At 33.4% G+C, this 20702-nt stretch overlaps 2 protein-coding genes across 2 annotated transcripts; one reads left to right on the forward strand and one right to left on the reverse strand.

Annotated features, from left to right (window-relative positions):
• The first annotated feature begins 3048 nt into the window (after nt 1-3048).
• On the forward strand, nt 3049-12320 carry LOC132760037 (zinc finger protein GLI2-like). Its single transcript, XM_060751923.1, has 3 exons — nt 3049-3082; nt 3585-3722; nt 8012-12320. Exons 1-3 carry the CDS (start codon nt 3049-3051, stop codon nt 8728-8730), a joined length of 891 nt encoding a protein of 296 aa, XP_060607906.1. The 3' UTR covers nt 8731-12320.
• LOC132760026 (uncharacterized) lies at nt 5067-6344 on the reverse strand. The gene is made up of 2 exons (XM_060751914.1): nt 5784-6344; nt 5067-5546 (listed from the first exon to the last, which is right to left on the reverse strand). Exons 1-2 carry the CDS (start codon nt 6040-6042, stop codon nt 5419-5421), a joined length of 387 nt encoding a protein of 128 aa, XP_060607897.1. The 5' UTR covers nt 6043-6344; the 3' UTR covers nt 5067-5418.
• Nucleotides 12321-20702: the final 8382 nt, after the last annotated feature.

The raw sequence follows: 20702 nt of genomic DNA on the forward strand, positions 1-20702 counted from the left end.
TAGAGTTTAAATATTTTGCATGAAACATCATCTAGTCAGTGTCTACCAAGTTTGTTCAAATAAATGCCCTGGGGTCAAAATTGGCCCCGCCCCAGGGGGTCATTGATTTTCCTTATTTGTATATAGTAAAATCTTAAAAAATCTTCTTTTAAAAACCCCAAAGAGCTAGAGCTAAGATATTTAGCATGAAACATTTTCTAATGGGTGTCTACAAAGTTTGTACAAATAAGGGCCCTTAGGTTAAAATTAGCCCCACCCCGGGGATCATTGATTTTCCTTATATGTGTATAGTTTAAACTTAAAAAATCTCTTATATAAAACCCAAAGAGCTAGAGTTTAGATGCTAAGCATGAAATGTCTTCTAGTGAGTGTCTACCAAGTTTGTTCAAATAAAAGCCCTGGGGTCAAAATTGGCCCCGCCCCAGGGACATTGATTTTCCTTATATATGTATAGCAAAAACTTAAAAATCTTCTTTGAAAAAACCCGAATAGCTAGAGTTTAGATATTAAGCATGAAACATTTTCTAGTTAGTGTCTACAAAGATTGTTCAGATAAAAGCCCTTGGGTCAAAACTGGCCCTGCCCCAGGTGTATCATTGTTTTTAACTATATGTGTAAAGAAAAAACTTGACCAGCTAGACCTTAGATGTTAATCATGAAACATCTTCTAATAGGTGTTTACCAAGTTTGTTCAAATAAAAGCCCTGGGGTTTAAACTGGCCCCGCTCTGTGGGCCTATATACAGGTGAGCGACTTCAGGGCCATCATGGCCCTCTTGTTTTGAATTGCACTTTATAATTGAAATTTTCGAAGTGTCTCAAAAAGTGTAATGTTCTTCTCCATTGACCTATTCAATCTTTTGTAAAGATGTTTGGTTTGCCTTTTATCTTGAACTATTTTTTCCCCTTGGGTTAAGAGACAAATTGCAAAGTGATGTAAAGCTGCCTTCGGCTTTTATTTTTTGTTAGCTCACCTGTGACAAAGTGACATGGTGAGCTTTTGTGATCGTCCATCTGTCTGTAAACTTTTACTTTAAATGACATCTCCTCATAAACCTCTAAGTCACTTTCATCCAAACTTCACAGGAATGTTCCTTTGGTAGTCAACTTAAAAAATTGTTCAAAGAATTTAATTCCAAGCAGAACTCTGGTTGCCATGGCAACCGAAAGAAAAAACTTAAAAATATCTTCTTTTTTTGAAATTAAAACAGCTAGAGTTTAAATATTTTGCATGAAACATCATCTAGTCAGTGTCTACCAAGTTTGTTCAAATAAATGCCCTGGGGTCAAAATTGGCCCCGCCCCAGGGGGTCATTGATTTTCCTTATTTGTATATAGTAAAATCTTAAAAAATCTTCTTTTAAAAACCCCAAAGAGCTAGAGCTAAGATATTTAGCATGAAACATTTTCTAATGGGTGTCTACAAAGTTTGTACAAATAAGGGCCCTTAGGTTAAAATTAGCCCCACCCCGGGGATCATTGATTTTCCTTATATGTGTATAGTTTAAACTTAAAAAATCTCTTATATAAAACCCAAAGAGCTAGAGTTTAGATACTAAGCATGAAATGTCTTCTAGTGAGTGTCTACCAAGTTTGTTCAAATAAAAGCCCTGGGATCAAAATTGGCGTTTCCGAGGGGTGGGGGTCATTGTTTTCCCTATATGCATATAATAAAAACTTTAAAAATCTTCTTATAAAATCCCTAAAGAGCTAGAGCTTAGATATTTGTCATGAAACATCTTCTAATGGGTGTCTACCAAGTTTGTCATTGTTTTTCCCTATATGTATATAATAAAAACTTTAAAAATCTTCTTATAAAATCCCTAAAGAGCTAGAGCTTAGATATTGGGTGTCTACCAAGTTTGTTCAAATGAAAGCCCCGGTTTAAAATTGGCTATGGCCCAGGGGCCTATATACAGGTGAGCCATTTCAGGGCCATCATTGCCCTCTTGTTGAAAAAACAATCGTGTGTTGTTTCAAACTAAATATCTTGGAAAAATGCATCATATCACTGTTAAGCATACTATTTATAAAGCGTCAGTGGCGCGATAGCTTAGTTGGTTAGATCACTGACTGTCACTCCTGAGGTTCCGGGTTCGATCCTGGGTAACACCCTTGGGATTTTTCAAAAACACTTTCAGTGTTTCCGACCTAACTAAAGGTTTACTGGTACGAAACTCAGGTAATCCTCGCATGTATCGGTGTTATACACTGGGCATGTAAAAGAACCAAGGAATCTATTCAATAAGAGTAAGGGACTGGTTCTAGGATTTCCTTGTATCTCATAGCTGTCTCTACAGTCTACTGAGGTAAGGACCCTACTGGAAATAAGTGCTTGCACTTTCGTAGGTTATCCTTGACCGCCCGGTCTAAAGAAAATCAATCAATCAAAAGTGTCTTTCGTAGAAGATTGGGAAACGAATTGTCTGCTTTTCTAATTTACATTTAGAGGGCAGCCCGGTAGATTAGAGGTATGGAGGGGTTTCCTTATTGTTTATCTATTCTATCAATGGCATGTACGATTTTCAACCTTAATTCTTTTGATGCGACAATTATATGAAACGATTTATCTAAAAATAGCATATTTAACCTTTCGAAAAGCTGGAAGCAGCTTTAACCTCTCAGCCAGTAAGGTCCCCCACATGCTTCTATTTCCAAGTTGATAAGGTTGTTGACTGCTGAAATAATGAAGATAACGTTAAGTTGTTTTATTATCTGGCCAGCTCTGTTTGTCAATATTACATATTAAAATCCATATTATAAATATCCTGTTTGTTTTGCACATATTCTACCACATAGAAAGGAGACCGCATAGAAAGCAGGGAAGTGGTCTGGATTCTGTTATAATCAATTAACAAGTATCTGTTTATTCGGAAGAAAGAAGCCAACAAAACAAGTTAGTTTCTATTTAAGGTTGTCTGTTATGACTAGCACAGTGTGTGGTGAAGACACCAAATGGTCTTTATACAGGTGTTTGCCTTGTCTGTTTGTTTTGAACTTTAAATTATCAGTTTTGTTTCTAAATGTGTACACTCTGGTATATTTAGAAATGGAAAATGTTTTTAAGACCCCCAGGACCAATGGTAAATATCCTCTAAAGTACTGTCCTGATTTAAGTCCAATTTGCTGTAACAACCATGTTTCTTCTTACTGAACTGAGCTCATGCTATACCTAATACAACATTAAGAAGCCATCATAGCTATAAACCAGGTATCTAGGTTAAAGGTCAAGGTTTCACTGAAAGGTCAAAGGAAAATGTTTGTGTGGAGCAAAACTTCTACATGCATTTTGGGATTTTATTTAACATGGGGCAAAAGTTCACCATATTTAGGCAGATTGCGGCGCACAACTGGCCAAGGTCAAGTTCACACATGGAGGTCAAACAACCAAACATTTGAGACCGACACATTTTTTTTCAAGAAAAACTCATTCCAGCAGTAATTGAAAAAATTGTTTACTTCTGACTTGTCCATTTTAGCATTGTTATATTGAATTTATTACATCAAACATTAGACAGCTCTCCATCACAAAGCAGGGCTTGTTCAAAATAAATAAAATATTATAAGAGATACATATTATTATAGACATCTTTAACTTCTTCAGGTACAAAATGTTGATACATATACGTACCCATACCAACGAAAAGCCACATAAATGTTTAAGATGTGGGAAATCATTTTCCAGATTAGAAAATCTGAAAATACACATGAGGTCACATACAGGTAAATTTATTTATTTACTGATTGCAAAACAAAGCCCCAATTCATTGAATTGATATGGTTTGCCCCACAATTACAAACTGGAATTAAGTTTTTACCAGGATTGTCTAAAACTACCCAAGCTATAAACTTGAAACTTGTAATACTTGATTTATTAATATCATGACCACGCACAATTGTTAGGCAAGGGAAATTATGGGGGGTTTTGTCCCTTTTAAACAATTATTTATAAAAAAATGGTTTCTGATAAGAGATGAGCATACTGGTCGGGGACCATCAACCGGACACTTTTTGACATTTTTCCGTACAGATTTCATAATTTTTAACCTAGAGATAAAAAAAATTGACGCAGTTCAGCTAGGTTCTTCTCCTAACTAACAAACTAGTTTGTTTCTTTCTGAATGTATTGACTCTTATATCTGAGGCTGAAAGGAGGGTATCAAAATTACCTAAATTGTCAATACTACAGTACCATGTGTCCGGACAGATATGTACATGACGTGATTTAATTCAGATAAAAGCTTGGGTGCTTTGATTTTTGACTTTTAACATGATATACAATATGTCAGCAACAAATGCTGAAGTTTTGGATATTCTATTGTTTACTCTGCAAATGATTATAGCTGGTATATAAGGTCAGGCATTGCTTTCTTGACCCCCAAATTTCAACGTCAACATTCTTGAAATAGACATTAAAATATAACCATTTACGGGGGTTGAAATAAATTTATTTACTTAATTTTAGAAGAAACATGCATTTATTGTTGATATAAAAATGACTGACCACCACTGAACAAAGAAAATTCTAAATTAAGCATTTTTGGGGCCGTCCGGGTTTGGTGGTTGTCCGGTTTTGGTGGTCCCCAACCAGTAAACACCAGTGCTCTTGTTTAATGTCTATATTTAAATAACAAAGGGGATTGGATATGAATCATGTTTCTGCTGACATTAACATTAATGGCAAGCTCTATTGAAACTTTTCAAGATTCAAGACCTTTCAAGATTTAAAATGAAAGGACCTTAATCATGGATTTTAAGGACATTTGATGTGCATCACTTGCATATACATTCATGCCAGGTCACATTTTAATATAACCAACAAGTTGTAAGATGATCTGGATTGAAGAACATACAGTACCATATCATTGTCTGGATTTGTCCCACTTTGACAAATCTCTCCTGATTTCATTTGCGATAGGAATGGATGTGATTATTAATAATTACCTGGAAAACTGTTAAATATGCTGTCACAATATGTTACTTAAAGTCATATATCATATACATTCATATGTTTATACAGAGTTTACAGGGAATTCCCCAGGATTTTTTTAAGGGCTACATTTTTTAATTAGACGGGGGTGGGTGCGGGAGGGGGTCTTGACCCCCATAGCGCGTGTCGAAATTTTTTGCCATTTCAGGTGTCAAGATACTGCTGTGGGCTGTTTTAAAACAAATGATGAAAGCTTTTCACTTGATAAACATTTTCTTAATCTTTATTATTTACTTTTTCCATTTCCAACAATTCAAATAAATAAACAATTATATATAAACACAAGTTCACAACATGTGATCAACATTTATATGTATATATGTGCGTCCCATTTAAATGAGTATATTTCAGTTGTTTTTTCTTCATTAACATCATTAAAAGTGGGCCTGTCTTCTAGGTTTGTTGTCCTTCCATGCCTTGACTGCCTTCTCAAAGTTGAAAGATTCTAATGGGGGTCCTTGAAGGGAGACGGCAAGAAGAGTTCAGAACTTTAACGGAGAGGCAATTCCTGTTTTCAGTCTTAACTCTCTTCAGGCAGCTGAATCCTCGCTCACAATCTGAAATTAATAAATGAAAGTACATGTAATCATTTATGTTAACCTCATGTCTTTTATCTATTTTGTTTGTTTGCTGTGAATTTTTGAAAATTTTAAACTTCCAGCCTGTTTAAACTTAACTAAGTAAAAAAATTTATATTTGAAATGTTAAAAAACTTCTAGCAAAGTGTTACACATCTGCAACTATCATTGGAATTTCATTAATGTTCAAGAATGAATGAATTTAATAATAATTACCTGCAGTAGAGGTTGGGAGGAGGAAACCCACAGCAGCAATTCTGTAAAGAGCTGGATGACTGGTAGAAAGGTTGCCAGTAATCCAGGTCATGGTCTGGTCGGCTGACTGATCAGTCCACTCTAGACTGGCACGTACCTGGTGCCAGTGGCTGCGGCACTGCTCCATATCTACACCAAAGTGCCTGGCCAGCTCCTGTATGTCCTGACAAACCAATGCTAAGGGGTAGGACAGTAGATTGCACTTCACAAAGCTGTCCATGAACAGGCTCGATTAAAGAGGGCCTGCAAAATTAATATATTTTTTTTTCATTTTGGGAGACAGACACAGATTACAAGATATTTTTAATTAAAAAATAAAATGACCAATTGGCTGTCACTAAGTGGGATTGTTGATGTAAAGTTTTTGTTGTTGTTTTCACTCAGTTGCAAGTTGAAAATGAACAGTTGTTAATGTTAGCCATCAACCAAATTTATTTCTGAATATCTATGCAGTTTAATCCAAATAAAATACGATTATCATGTTTATATTAAAAAGCAAAATGATCCCGAGACAGTTTCAACGACATTGCTCACAAAAAAGAACTCTTTTTAGCTCGACTTTTCTATGAAAAGGGGAGCTATCCTACTCGCCCCGGCGTCGGCGTCGGCGTCACACCTTGGTTAAGTTTTTCGTACCACCCCACTTTATTTCAGAAGTATTACAAGTATGGCTTTGAAACTTACCATACTTGTTCACCATCATAACCTCCATCTACAGACAAGAGTACATAACTCTGTCAAGGTTTTTGACAGAATTATGGCCCTTTTTTGACTTAGAAAGTGTATTGAGCTTGGTTAAGTTTTTTGTACCACCTCACTTTATTTCAAAACCATTGGAGGTATTGCTTTGAAACTGACCATACTTGTTTACCATCACGACCTTCATCAACAGACAAGAGGACATAACTCTGTCAAGGTTTTTGACAGAATTATGCCCCTTTTTGACTTAGAAAATACATTGAGTATGGGTAAAATCCACTTATTGCCTTAACCCTTTGAGATATTGCTTTGAAACTTTTAATGCTATTTCACATCATTACCCCCATCTGTACGCAAGAGAAGGTAACTCTGTCAGGGATTTGTTTTAAAAATTAAGGCCTTTTATCGACTTAGAATCTTGGTTAAGTTTTTTGTACCAGTCAACTTTTTGACTGAACTGGTTGAGATATTAAATTGAAAGTTGGAATACTTGTTTACCATCATGGTCCCAAACATGGGCAGGAGAAGGTAATTCTGTTAAGGATTTTATTTGAATTATGGCCCTTTTTGACTTAGAAACTCAGTTAAAATTTTCATTCTTGTCCACTTGTTGACCTAACCATTTGAGATATTACTTTGGAAGTTGGAGTTCTTATGTGCCATCATGAGACCTATCTGTAAGCAAGAGAAGATAACTCTGTGAAAATGTTTCTTGATTTGTACTTAGAAATTCCTAGTTAAAGTCTTGTGTGCCCTTAACTGTCAAAGTTTTGTTTTATAGGCAAGCACTAAAAAAGTCGAGCGCGCTGTCCTTCTGACAGCTCTTGTTTGAAATCTTAATACTACAGTACTGCTTTGACGTAACGATCATAAGAAAGAGAAAGATGAAATTGAACATTACACTTATGCCCATTCATCCCTAAATATCAAACTGTTATATCGCATGTCAATTAATGCCAATTATATTATCAAAACAATACAAGTTATTACACCTACCTGAAACATTTAAATATGACACATGCCGCGGTTAAATTGCACCCATCTCAATACACGATAAATGACAACACCTGAAAGTGCACCAACAGTCGTCTGCAGACATCGATGACAGGTGTCTGTGACGTCACACAGTCTAAAGCCAGTCAGTGTATCGGGTTGTGTATACGCCTCGGGTAATTATCTACACAGGACATGTATATTGGCTTGTTTATTTGGCTAATTGGGGTTAAGTTATAGACACAATAGAAAGGAATATCGGTCATTTTTTAAAGCGCTATGATAATTTTAAGCGCATCGGGATTTCTTGTTCTGATATTTTAGCGCATCGGTGCCGATGCGCTAAAAGCGCCTGGGGAATTCCCTGGTTTATAGATTAAAATGGATAAAACTAAGCTTTTCTTTTTTTCAGAGAAATTTGTTATAAAGTTTCTTTTCATTGTAAGGCCAGACAGATAGCTATATACTCGATTGTTATGTTTCATGTATATTTACAGGGGAGAAACCATACACATGTCCGTTTGAAGGCTGCAATAAAGCATACTCTAATTCTAGTGACAGATTTAAACATGTTAGAACTCACCAGGAAGATAAGCCATATATCTGTAAGATGCCAGGCTGTAACAAACGATATACTGACCCTAGTTCACTAAGAAAGCATGTGAGAACGCATGGACATAACTACAAGGAAGCAATCAGGGAGAACGGTAACTTTACAATATCAGAATCAAATGTAGCGCAAGAAAGCAATATGGAAACAATCAGAACTAGTAATGCTCATTCCTGTGTTGATATGTCAGGTAATATAGCCGTGCCGCATACAAAAATGGGAAATAAACCATCGGGAAAAGTTGCGCGTCAACACGAAGGTTCGGGAATACGTTTGATTAACATCTCTAGTCTCATTTCAAATCCACTACTTTCATCTACTATAGTCCCAGTTGCATCTCATGGAATCATCTCACAGACTGAGGTTCCGTTAGAGTGTTCTATTAAAACACATTCAGTGAACACGTCATCAAATGTACGTCACATAGAAAACGTCAAGATGATATTGCCAAAAAGTCAAGAAATTCCACTAGACCTTTCCACATGTTCCAGTTCATCTGAATCCTGCGCGACAGAGGCAGAAATTTCAGCATCAATGCAGAGCCCAAAAATAGAAAGTGGAAGCCCAGAGATTGGAAGATGGGAGATTATCCATATGTCATCTTGAAAATATGTTCAATAGATTTACTGTAGAATTAAGAATATTTTTTTTGGTTTTTCCCAGCTAATACTGGGGTACAAACAAACTTTTAGTAACAGCTTTGAAAATAAGCAAAACAGGTTGAGTAATGTATTGTGACTGGTAGTGCCACGTGATATGGTGAAGCTACAAAGTTTATTTGTATCATCAGATTAGCTTGGAAAAACCCACATTTGCTGAGTTACTGATAACATCTATTGTCTTTTGAAAATCTCTACAAATCATTTCTTTGTTAATCATATTTTTGTTCATCTAAATTGGCATTGATGAAAATTTACTATAAACACAATGTAGCCTGTTGATAACGCATAATTCTTTACTTGTGTTTGATATAACAAACAGTATTATTTAAGAGTTGTAATGTTGTTGAAATCTTTTAAATGAAAGTATAAAAAAAGTGTGGTTAACATCAAAACATGATAAATATGTTTTATTAGCATTAGCAGAAAGGTGTTTGAACCTCCTCATTTTTTGCTGTACAGTAAAACATGTATACGTTTTCATTACATTTATGCCTGGCAGTTTCGTAAAAATTATTAAATAAAATTTGATAAAACAACAAATTTGAGATTGTGGAAGTATATGATACTGTTAATTGACTTATTATGAGCAATTTGTTTATTTTAACTTTACCACTTAACATGCTGAATTTGTAAAATATCAAAATACCAAACATAATCTACTACCAACGGTATAGCTGTTGTTCAAATTAAAGTGATGTCATATTCTTAATTCAAGAAAATAAGTGTCATACTTATAAATATGTTTACATGCTATCATAACAGAATAAGAAGAAGCATGTTAGAATATCAAACAGCACTAAAGACAAACCCCTCCCATAGTATAGAGCCTAGTTAGACTGCACAAACGGGCAGACTGGCCTGGCTCTATACTGGTGGCAAAGGCAAGTCATTTTACATTCCAGCATGTTTAGGACCTGGTAGCAATTTACTGAAGATAAATCATTTGTTTAAAAAGGATGTTAAAAAGTAATTGTTGATGTGTGGAAAAGAAAATACTAAAAAAAATCCTCATTTGAGCCGAGCCATGACAAAATCAACATAATGGGTTTGCGACCAGCATGGATCCAAACCAGCCTGCGCATCCATGCAGTCTGATCAGGATCCATTCTGTTCTTTATCATTTTCTCTACTTGTAATAGGTCGGTAAGCGAACAGCATGGATCCTGATCAGACTGCGCGGATGCGCAGGCTGGTCTGGATCCATGCTGGTCGCAAACGCACTATGTTGGTTTTGTCGTGACGCGACCCATTTATTGTATATAATTATTAAAATATGACATGTTTACTTTGTACAGTGTTAAATGATCTGAGTGTTTATTTATTGTTGGTGTGATAGTATAGAAGAATAATAGTTAATAAATGATTTATATGACAGGTTTTATTATGATAACAAGAAACCCTTGATCACATAGAAGTAGTTGCTTAAAGTGTGTGAACAATTTCTGTTAAAGTCTATATTAACGCTATATGTTACAAAAAAAATTATGAATTATATTAACAGTAAAATTATGTTGTTTCGATTATCGTACTGTTGATTCTACAAAGAGTTGTGACATAGACTGTAAATGTATCTGTTATTTAACATGCATATTGTATGTAAACAGAATAAAATGTTCCAGAAACATACTATAAGCTGCTATTATAGAGAATGGTTCTAATTGTTAGCAATGATTTTATGCATGTGCCTTTGGCTCCTAAGTAGATATGTAAGCATATTTTTTCTCATACAGGTATTTTGCTTGTACACATTTTCTGAATTAAATTAATAATTTTTGAAGCAAATATAAAGCTTTATACACTTCAAATTTTAATGTCAATCATATTATCATGTTGACTCATACTTAAAGAAGGTAATAATGTTGCAATATTGTATATTGAAAAATTTATGGAGTAAATTTTACAGGGTAATGTCCATTTTTAAGAGGTCTATTCAGTCATCTCTTAGCAACCCAAATTTTCAAATATGTACAATGTACATTAAAAATCATGATATGTCTTATTTTCCCAACTCACTGTTTTTGCATTAAAAAATATGTACTGACAGCAAATGTTTGAATCTTTTTCTTGCATATTACAGGCTCTCCAGTGTTTCTTACTTTTTCAAAAGGGCTCCTAAGTTTTTCTAAAATCCTAAGTTTTTCATTTTTTTTTTCTTCTAAAATGTTTTTCAGTATTTCTAAAATCCTCCTAAGTTTTTCGCAAACGCTCTTTGTATTCCTAGTTTTTTTTTATCAGAAAAAGCTATTTTAACATCAGCATGGCCCCCTTGAATATCAACTTACTTTGCTCACTTAATGTATAATTTCTTGAAAGAATTGTTAATGAATGTTAAGTTCTAAGATAAAATGTTGATAGAATATCAATGAATAATATTGCACTATGTTGAAAATATAACAAGAACTTTTTATGTTTTGTGTCAGGCTTTTCTACTCAGACTATTATATTTCATACACTTCTTAATGTTCCATATCTTGTTTTAAATAAGGCTAATATTCAAAATTAGTTAATTGATATTGATATCTTCTTTTGCTTATTTAGTGCATGCAAACTATAATTATTTTACCCATTGCTGGCCTAGATATCCTTGGGGATGAAAAGTTAGGTACAGGTCACTTGAATCGGGGCCAACTTAATACATGTGTATTCTGTAAATTCAATATGGAGTGTTTGAATAATGTGTGAAACATATTTACTTTAGTATATTTTAACATCATTTTATCTCTATAACCGAGGAAAAGTTATTTCATTAGAATCACAAGTAAAAATAGCCCGATATCTATACATTACATTATTGTGGCAGAACTTACTCTTAGGATCACTAAAACTTGTTCAATTATTTTAACAATGATAATATTTTGTTAATGACTTGTACTATTTAAATGACTATTACAACGTGCAGGGACTTCTATTTTTTCTGCTAAAATCTTTTACTTTTCCCCTAATTTTCTGTAAAATTTAGTTTGAAGGGTTTTTTCTAATATGTTTCTAAATAGCTTGGTATTATACACATGTGTAGTGTGGTCAACTGTAGTTCAAACAAAAAGAGTAGGAAAACTTGGGCGACTGTATCAGTCACCCAGAGAACACATTATATATTTGATTAAGCACTATTTTCTGACTAGTAATTTGAATGAATTTAAGCTGCAGGAATGATGTCTTCGCAGACATGTGACATATCTGACACACAGAGTCTAGAGAAAGACATTTTCTTGCATTGTTGCAAGGGCTAGAATATATCCAGTCTAATATTAGTAAACCTGCATCTGCCGTTATAAATTACTAGAGTTATTCTTGTTTTACAAATTAAAATATGTAGAACTTTTCATCTTAACATGAAACTTGAATTGGCCTTTTGTAAATTTTGCATAAAAAAAGAGTACCCTGGCTTTGATAATTATACATAGTGAAAATCATGGACATTTGCTCTTGTATGTTGTAAAGAATTATGTATTGAAATGTATGACATGTTTACCTTATCTGTGATATCTTTGTTATGTATAAATCTAGGAATAAAATAAAGTGAAATCAGTTCAGTGATGTTGCTAGTTATTTATTTTTTTTTTTTTTTTTGGAAATTGCTTATTCCCATTTTTAGCTCACCTGTCACAAAGTGACAGGGTGAGCTTTTGTGATCGCTTTTCGTCCGGCGTCCGTCTGCCGTCCGTCCGTAAACTTTTGCTTTTAATGACATCTCCTCATAAACCACTAAGCCAATTTAATCCAAACTTCACAGGAATGTTCCTTTGGTGGTCACCTTTAAAAATTGTTCAAAGAATTTAATTCCATGCAGAACTCTGGTTGCCATGGCAACCAAAAGAAAAAAACTTTAAATATCTTCTTTTAAAGAACCCAAAGAGCTAGAGCTTAGATATTTGGCATGAAACATATTCTAATGAGTGTCTACCAAGTTTGTTCAAATAAAAGCCCTGGGGTCAAAATTGGCCCCGCCCCAGGGGGTCATTGATTTTCCCTATATGCATATAGTAAAAACTTAAAAAATCTTCTTTTAAAGAACCCAAAGAGCTAGAGCTAAGTTATTTAGCATGAAACATCTTCTAGTGAGTGTCTACCAAGTTTGTTCAAATAAAAGCCCTGGGGTCAAAATTGGCCCTGCACCAGGGGGGTCATTGATTTTCCCTAAATGCATATAGTAAAAACTTAAAAAATCTTCTTTTAAAGAACCCAAAGAGCTAGAGCTTAGATATTTGGCATGAAACATCTTCTAATGAGTGTCTACCAAGTTTGTTCAAATAAAAGCCCTGGGGTCAAAATTGGCCCCGCCCCAGGGGGTCATTGATTTTCCCTATATGCATATAGTAAAAACTTAAAAAATCTTCTTTTAAAGAACCCAAAGAGCTAGAGCTAAGTTATTTAGCATGAAACATCTTCTAGTGAGTGTCTACCAAGTTTGTTCAAATAAAAGCCCTGGGGTCAAAATTGGCCCCGCACCAGGGGGGGTCATTGATTTTCCCTATATGCATATAGTAAAAACTTAAAAAATCTTCTTTTAAAGAACTCAAAGAGCTAGAGCTAAGATATTTAGCATGAAACATGTTCTAATAGGTGTCTACTAAGTTTGTTCAAATAAAAGCCCTGGGGTCAAAATTGGCCCCGCCCCAGGGGGTCATTGATTTCCTTATACTGTATAGCAAAAACTTAAAAAATCTTCTTTGAAAAAACCCAAATAGCTAGAGTTTAGATATTAAGCATGAAACATCTTCTAATAAGTGTCTACAAAGCTTGTTCAAATAAAAGCCCTGGGGTCAAAACTGGCCCCGCTCCAGGGGTGTCATTGTTTTTAACTATATGTGTATAGTAAAAACTTAAAAAATCTTCTTTTAAAAAACCCAATGAGCTAGAGCTTAGATGTTTAGCATGAAACATCTTCTTATGGTGTCTACCAAGTTTGTTCAAATAAAAGCCCTTGGGTTAAAATTAACTCTGCCGGGGGGGGGGGGGGGAGAGAAGGTCATTGTTTTTCCTTATATGTGTATAGCAAAAACTTAACATCATGAAACATCTTCTAATGGGTGTCTTAATTCCAAGTTTGTTCAAATAAAAGCCCTGGGGTTTAAACTGGCCCTGCTTCGGGGGCCTATATACAGATGAGCGACCTCAGGGCCATCATGGCCCTCTTGTTATTTATTTATTCCCAATCTTATGTATAATCCCCCTCTTACGTCATTACAATATTTTGCTTAGATCCAATAACAATATCCATCCACCTATCAAAATAGTTTGATGCTATATAAGCACTAGTATATTTGAATAAAGAAAATCTTTAGAATACATGTACATCTGTTTAATATACACTAGCTTTCAGTACTTTAATACAAATAACAGTCTGTCCTGATGTGGGTAAAATCTTGCGTGGAACAATGAAAGGCAAGAACAGTTGAGCTTAGATATTTGAGCCGCGTCATGAAAAAAACCAACATAATGGGTTTGCGACCAGCATGGATCCAGACCAGCCTGCGCATCCGCGCAGTCTGATCAGGATCCATGCTGTTCGCTATCAGTTTCTCTACTTGTAATAGGGTTTGTAAGCGAACAGCATGGATCCTGATCAGACTGCGCGGATGCGCCGGCTGGTCTGGATCCATGCTGGTCGCAAACCCATTATGTTGGTTTTGTCATGACGCAGCTCATTTGGTATGAAATGTTGTCTAGTGAAAGCTACAAAGTTTGATCAAATGATAACATTGGGGCTAAAATGCGATGTGTCCTTAGTAAGGGTGGGGGCAGTTGCTTAAACACAACTTCAAAATGTTTGTACATTTAATAACAAAGTAAATCTGAAAAAAAAACTGAAGAGAGGGTAGTAGAGGTCTAGTGTTTGAATCCCTAGTGGTGAGCTTCTCTTTCGACTTCTGTAATCCACGCTAGTGCTTTTACTGGTTAGAAGTCTTCTGACGTGGCTTTAAGTATATTTTTTTTTGTCGTAGAATAAAAGTTCAAGTCTATATGCATTGTATTTGTTTTCCAGTATGTGTAAATCTTCATCTGATAAAATTGTATTCCTGTAATAGTAACTTCCCCTGATCACCACGGCAAAGTGTAGTAGGTGAAACGTTTTTGAATACCATATATCTCTAAAGAAACGTTAAGATTTGAAGAATTCCTGCTATATATTAATCAGCAGCTTTTTAATTGGTCCTATGTCACTGGGTCATAAAACGTTGTTAGAGTATGTAACAGCATCTTGTGACCCCCTTTGGTGCGATATTTGTGTGTTTGTGAAACGTAGAGGTCTGAGAGAGGACACTTTGTTTGATGCGGATCGGACTAACTTTGAATCGGCATAACTTTTTTTAATAATGAGATTTAAAGCACATGAAAGGGAATTCATTTATGGAGGGAACCGTGTCAGGGATTTTTGTTTGCTCTATCAGTGACTTTATTATTTTTAATAACGTAATATATATGGTGAAAAAGTCGCATAAATGTTTGACGTTACGTAATATATTTTTTTTAGAAAAGATAAAAAGCTGAGACACAGTTCCCCCAGATAGTATAAGTATGTTTATATTTTAAAAGTTTGATGACAAAAAAACTAAAAAATGATCTTTGATATGACGATTTAAAATTATGGATTTTTTACGAAGGCATTTTTTTCAAATATGTTATTTCTTATGAAGATCAAAGACATTTAATGTACACAATTTAAATAAATAACAATAATTACTAAGATAAGTTGGTTTAAATGACATTCATGGTAGTAACACGGAAAGTATCTGTTGTCGCCTTAATACTGTTATAAAAGTTCATTAAATGGCCGAGTTTATATTTATTGCTGTTTTATTGTTGTTATATTTAAATAAAACAAACAGCTAATATAATTGACTACGGGTATTTGAGTGTCTGGCAATGTCTTACAATGGTTTTCATCGCCGAGGAAGTAAAACACATTCACTTGCCATTTATAAAGTATTCCTGTGTGGACAAACGTTCCAGCGGAGCAATTTTTTGTTGGTTCTGAAATAGAATATGCAAATATAAACGTTTTAGATATGAGGGGCTTCTACTTTTTTTACTTGGTAAAAAATCATCACATTAGACTTATCTGAAGTAGCATACTGGTATATATTTCTGCATTTAAATATTGAAAAAGAAATGAGCCGCGCCATGACAAAACCAACATTGTGCGTTTGCGACCAGCATGGATCCAGACGGGCCTACGCATCCGCGCAGTCTGATCATGTTTTTTTTTACTTGTAATAGGGTTTGTAAGTGAACAGCATGGATCCTGATCAGACTGCGCGCATGCGTAAGCTGATCTGGATCCATGCTGGTCGCAAACGCACTATGTTGGTTTTGTCATGGCGCGGCTCATATGTAAATACTTATTAACCTATAACTTTCTAGCATTTCTTGTGTAACATGCAATATCACATATATACATGTATAACTTTTATAACTGTAAATTAAACCATGAAGAGATTTTATTTTCAGCTCCTATTTTTCAAAATCTATTTACGGATTTCATTTATTCTTGGACAGAAAAAAAAAAAACAAACAAACAAACACACATAAATTAATATGTCAAAAAGAACATTTAAAAAAAAAACTTTTTACACAATACAAAACATTTATGTATATACATACAATATATTGAGATTTACATTTAAGGAGTAATAATAGATCTACAAAGTTTATAAATATAATAAAGATAATAATCCAATAGTATCTTACCAATGTTGGCAGAATTTAAATGCCAGGCTTATTTTAATATAACATTAGAAAAAGTTTCATTTTCAAAACTTATTACTTTACAATATTATAGAACTTATTTAACATAACGGAAAAAATCCAATTTTACTTTGATACTTGTATTGAAAAAAAATGTCATTAATTCAAGGGAAACAACTCCTACTATTTTAAAATTGATATCCAATTAAGAGTTGTACTTCTTGTCACGAATAATTTATGCATTAACATCATAAGAAAATTTTTAAAAAAGTGTTTAAGAAACAAGGGGCAGTATGTGCGATACAGAGTAGATCAAGCCTAAATAAATGATCTTAAAACATTAGTCTCATTTAGCAGCAAAGAAATATATTTGCCCTTTAAATTGTCAAACTTTGAATCTCTATTTTTTTGCACTATATAATTGTGTTCTAAAAAGAAAAGCGACATTACTTTTCAAAAGTTGAACGCATGGAACTGAGTTCTTTATTTTGCATCGATAAAGAGTAAAATTTCTCAACAGAATTAAATTTAATGTTGCATCATCTAAGTGTTTATTGCCTAGAATAATATCTGTTAAGGTCCACTGTGTGAATTTATCCATGATTTTAATTCTTCCCAAAAAGAATAACTTAATTGACAATCCCAAAATAAATGTTTTATAGTTTCAATATGGTTGTTGCAAAAAGAACATGTATTAACATCTTTTATTCTCATTTTATGTAAAAGATAATTTATTGCCAGTATCTTGTGATTAAATTTATACTAAAACCCACAGACACTTGGGGTGTGGAGCTCAAAACGTCTTTAAAATCCAAATAAAATGCATATTTGTCAATCCCAGCACATGTACTGAACATATATATATATATATATATATATATATATATATATATATATATATATATATATTATATATATATATATATATATATATATATATATATATATATATATATATATATATATATATATATAAAACTTAATATAAGCCGTTTTGAAAAAAAATCATATTTCAACGTTTATAATAATACACAAGATAAAAAATATTCGCCGGAAAAAATCCGCACCCCTACCGTCATAATCACCATGTATTTTATTCCATTTCCAATATTTTCACATAATCCTTTAGTCCATCTACACAGAAGATATAATTCTTCACGATGATGGTCAATTCTAAACTTCAACGGTAATATAAAAAACGCAACAGCCGAAAACAACATCAAGATTATCGCCGTTTTACTCCATCCATAAAATTCAAACGTGGCCCCAGCTTTGACGTTTGCAAAATGCGCTGCGCTTTGATGATGGGAACCAGTCGGCTATGTTCGGAGCCATTCGGTTATATGTTGGTTCCCATTCTTCAAAGCAGGGCGTGTTTGTACACGGTAAAGCTGGGGCCACGTTTGAATTTTATGGAAAGATTTTGTAAATGGAGTAAAACGGCGATAATCTTGATGTTTATTAATTGTAAAAGTAACATCAAGTAGCTTAAAACATTCACATTCCCACTTAAGATTATTATCCGGGCTAACTATTTGAGTGTTCCCTTTTCATAGCACCAATCTATACTGCTTTTGTTTTATCTATGTTAAGACCCGAAATTTTAGCATAGAATTTGTGTCTTAGAGACTTAACCGTTCAATCAAACATTATAGTTGTGTCATCAGCATATTGAGACAATGAAAATTCAGAGTTACATGTATTAAGTCTGCTACCTTTTATATTTGTATTATTTTTCATGAGTAATGCAAGATTTTTTGCACATAATATAAAAGTGTAAGGGGATAGGGGATCGCCCTGACGACAACCACGTTGTACTTGAAACCAGTCTGACAAATGTCCATTTATTGTAACACAAGAATGAATGTTTTTGTAAAAAAAACTTTACCCAACTAAAGAAATTTTATGCATAAAAGTCCATAATAAAGAATCAAAGGCTGTTGCAAAATCAATAAGTAACAACATTCCAGGAATTTGATGATCATTTGTATATTGCATAATATCATAGATAAGTCTTATATTGTCACCTTTGTATCTCCCAGATAAGAAACCAGTTTGATCATCACTTATAAGTTTATTGAAAAAAGTTTTAAGGCGTTGGGCAATACTAGCTGATGCACTTTTGTAAGAAACATTAAATAAAGAAATAGGTCTCCAGTTAATGCTTGTCTTTGTTTCCTTAAGGATGCACGTAAAAACACCTTGTTTAAAGGTATCTGATACTTCTCCTGAAACAAAAGCTTGTTTAACTGCTCTTACTACAAAATGACCTAAATCATTCCAAAACAAATAAAGAAAGCTGATGTAAAACCACTACTACCTGGGGAAGAATCATTTGACATTTTTTTAAACTGGCTAACATTTTTTATAAGTTAAAAGACCATCAAGGCCTTGGCTTTTTTATCATTCAGTTTTGGTATGTTATTATAATACCAAATAAAACAGTAAGGTTGACATTATCTGTTTCCCTTAAAGTATACAATATTTTATAATGACCAGCAACTTCTTGTAGAATTTCCTTTTGATCTGTAAGCAAAGTATCCGATATATCATATAAAGAATTCATTGTTTTTGATATATAATTTTTCCTTAGTTTTGTCTTTTTAATAAGATGAGTACGAAATAGTTTTTACCCTAATTTCCATTAACAGTGTTTCATAAAACTTATAAGATTATTTCTTATGTTTTCTAACTGTACCTCTATTTCGTGGGCCTCAGAAGCATATTGTAATTTGACTTGGGATATAAGGGATTTAATTTCATTAACATACTGTGAATCTTTTAAAAGGGAATTATTAAATTTCCAGTATGAAATACCTTTTTAGATTTGCCAAATTGAATACTTAACAAAATCATGGAATGATCTGTTCTATAACCTGACACAATATCAACACTGCTCACATCTGTAACACGATTATTGGAAATGAAGAAAAAATCAAGCCTAGCTTTTCTTATAGAATTTCTTTTAAACCAAGTATACTGCCTTTTTTCTAAAAATTGTTCCCTCCAGCAATCAATTAAATTACAATCAATTATCATATCTAAAACAACTTCCCGGACCTTAGGGTTATTAATGTTTAAATAATGAAAGCTGTCCAAATTTGGATTTAACACCACATTAAAGTCTCTTACCCTTATACATGGGTTCCCTAACTCTAAGATTTTCTCTTTTATATTGTTGTAGAAAATAGGGTCATCTCCATTTGGTCCATATATACAAATTAAAGTGATATCAATAATTATTTGAAATGCATGCATGTATAAAAAGTAAATTACCATTTTGATCTGTTTCAAGACTTTAAAATTTAAAGTAAAAATTATTATTGATAAATATTGCTACACCTCTAGATTGACTATTATAATTACTGAAATAGCAAAAAGGACATATTGAATTATTCTGATATGATTCACATTGACCGTCAATGTCAAATTATTGAAACTCGCCAAAGTTGTCATAACTTTGTTATTTATTGACAAATTTAATTTATACTTTATTAAAATAACACATATGAAAACATCAATTTGTTGAATTATTCCAATATGCCATTGATCTTTAATTGCCAATGACTCTAATTTGCTTAAATTTTTAACACTTTGTTACTTCTTTATGGACTTAATTAATTCTTGGACAAATGGACACTTATGACAATACTGCCATGATGATTAATTCAAATTTGACCTTGACATTGAATGACATTGACCGTCAATGTCAAGTATGAAATTTGAGTTATATTTTGGGTGAATATTCTGTACAAAAGTCGAGCGTGCGCTATTTTTGCGGGACTTTTGTTTAAATTACATTGAATAATATTCAAAACATTTAATTATTTAAAAGAAAAAAAAGAAAAATTGTTGTACTTTCGATCCCGACGCCACTCCACTAAATAAGTTCTAATGAGTCGAAAAATAGTTTTTGGGTTTTTATGCTTAAAATTACTATCCTACATTACAATGCAATAGTGTCATGACTTCTTAAATTATGTGAGAATTCAGTTTCCTGTAATTATCATTCCACACCATTTTTAGTTTGTAAGCCATATTTAGCTATCGTCGCATGCAGCTTTCCTGTTTACATAGACACAAGGTCTACTACTTTTTAAAAGGAGTTACTTATATGTGTATCTTCTTGTATGTATTATATATCTTGTAATCCTTGTAACTTTTAAACATGTTGTAATTTATAAATCCATTACTTTTGAGGTGCTGGTACTTATAACTTTTAAGTTG

The sequence above is a fragment of the Ruditapes philippinarum genome, unplaced genomic scaffold (assembly GCF_026571515.1).
Source record: "Ruditapes philippinarum isolate M1 unplaced genomic scaffold, ASM2657151v2 ctg1528_1_1_1_1, whole genome shotgun sequence".
NCBI classification, from domain to species: domain Eukaryota; kingdom Metazoa; phylum Mollusca; class Bivalvia; order Venerida; family Veneridae; genus Ruditapes; species Ruditapes philippinarum.

Excerpts from the sequence above, each read along its gene's own strand:
- LOC132760026 (XM_060751914.1), bottom strand. The coding sequence starts at position 6,042 with ATGGACAGCTTTGTGAAGTGCAATCTACTGTCCTACCCCTTAGCATTG. Across the intron at positions 5,547-5,783 it reads CCTCCCAACCTCTACTGCAG|ATTGTGAGCGAGGATTCAGC; the intron begins GTAATTATTATT and ends TATTAATTTCAG.
- LOC132760037 (XM_060751923.1), top strand. The coding sequence starts at position 3,049 with ATGGAAAATGTTTTTAAGACCCCCAGGACCAATG. Across the intron at positions 3,083-3,584 it reads TAAGACCCCCAGGACCAATG|ACATCTTTAACTTCTTCAGG; the intron begins GTAAATATCCTC and ends ATATTATTATAG. Across the intron at positions 3,723-8,011 it reads ACACATGAGGTCACATACAG|GGGAGAAACCATACACATGT; the intron begins GTAAATTTATTT and ends GTATATTTACAG.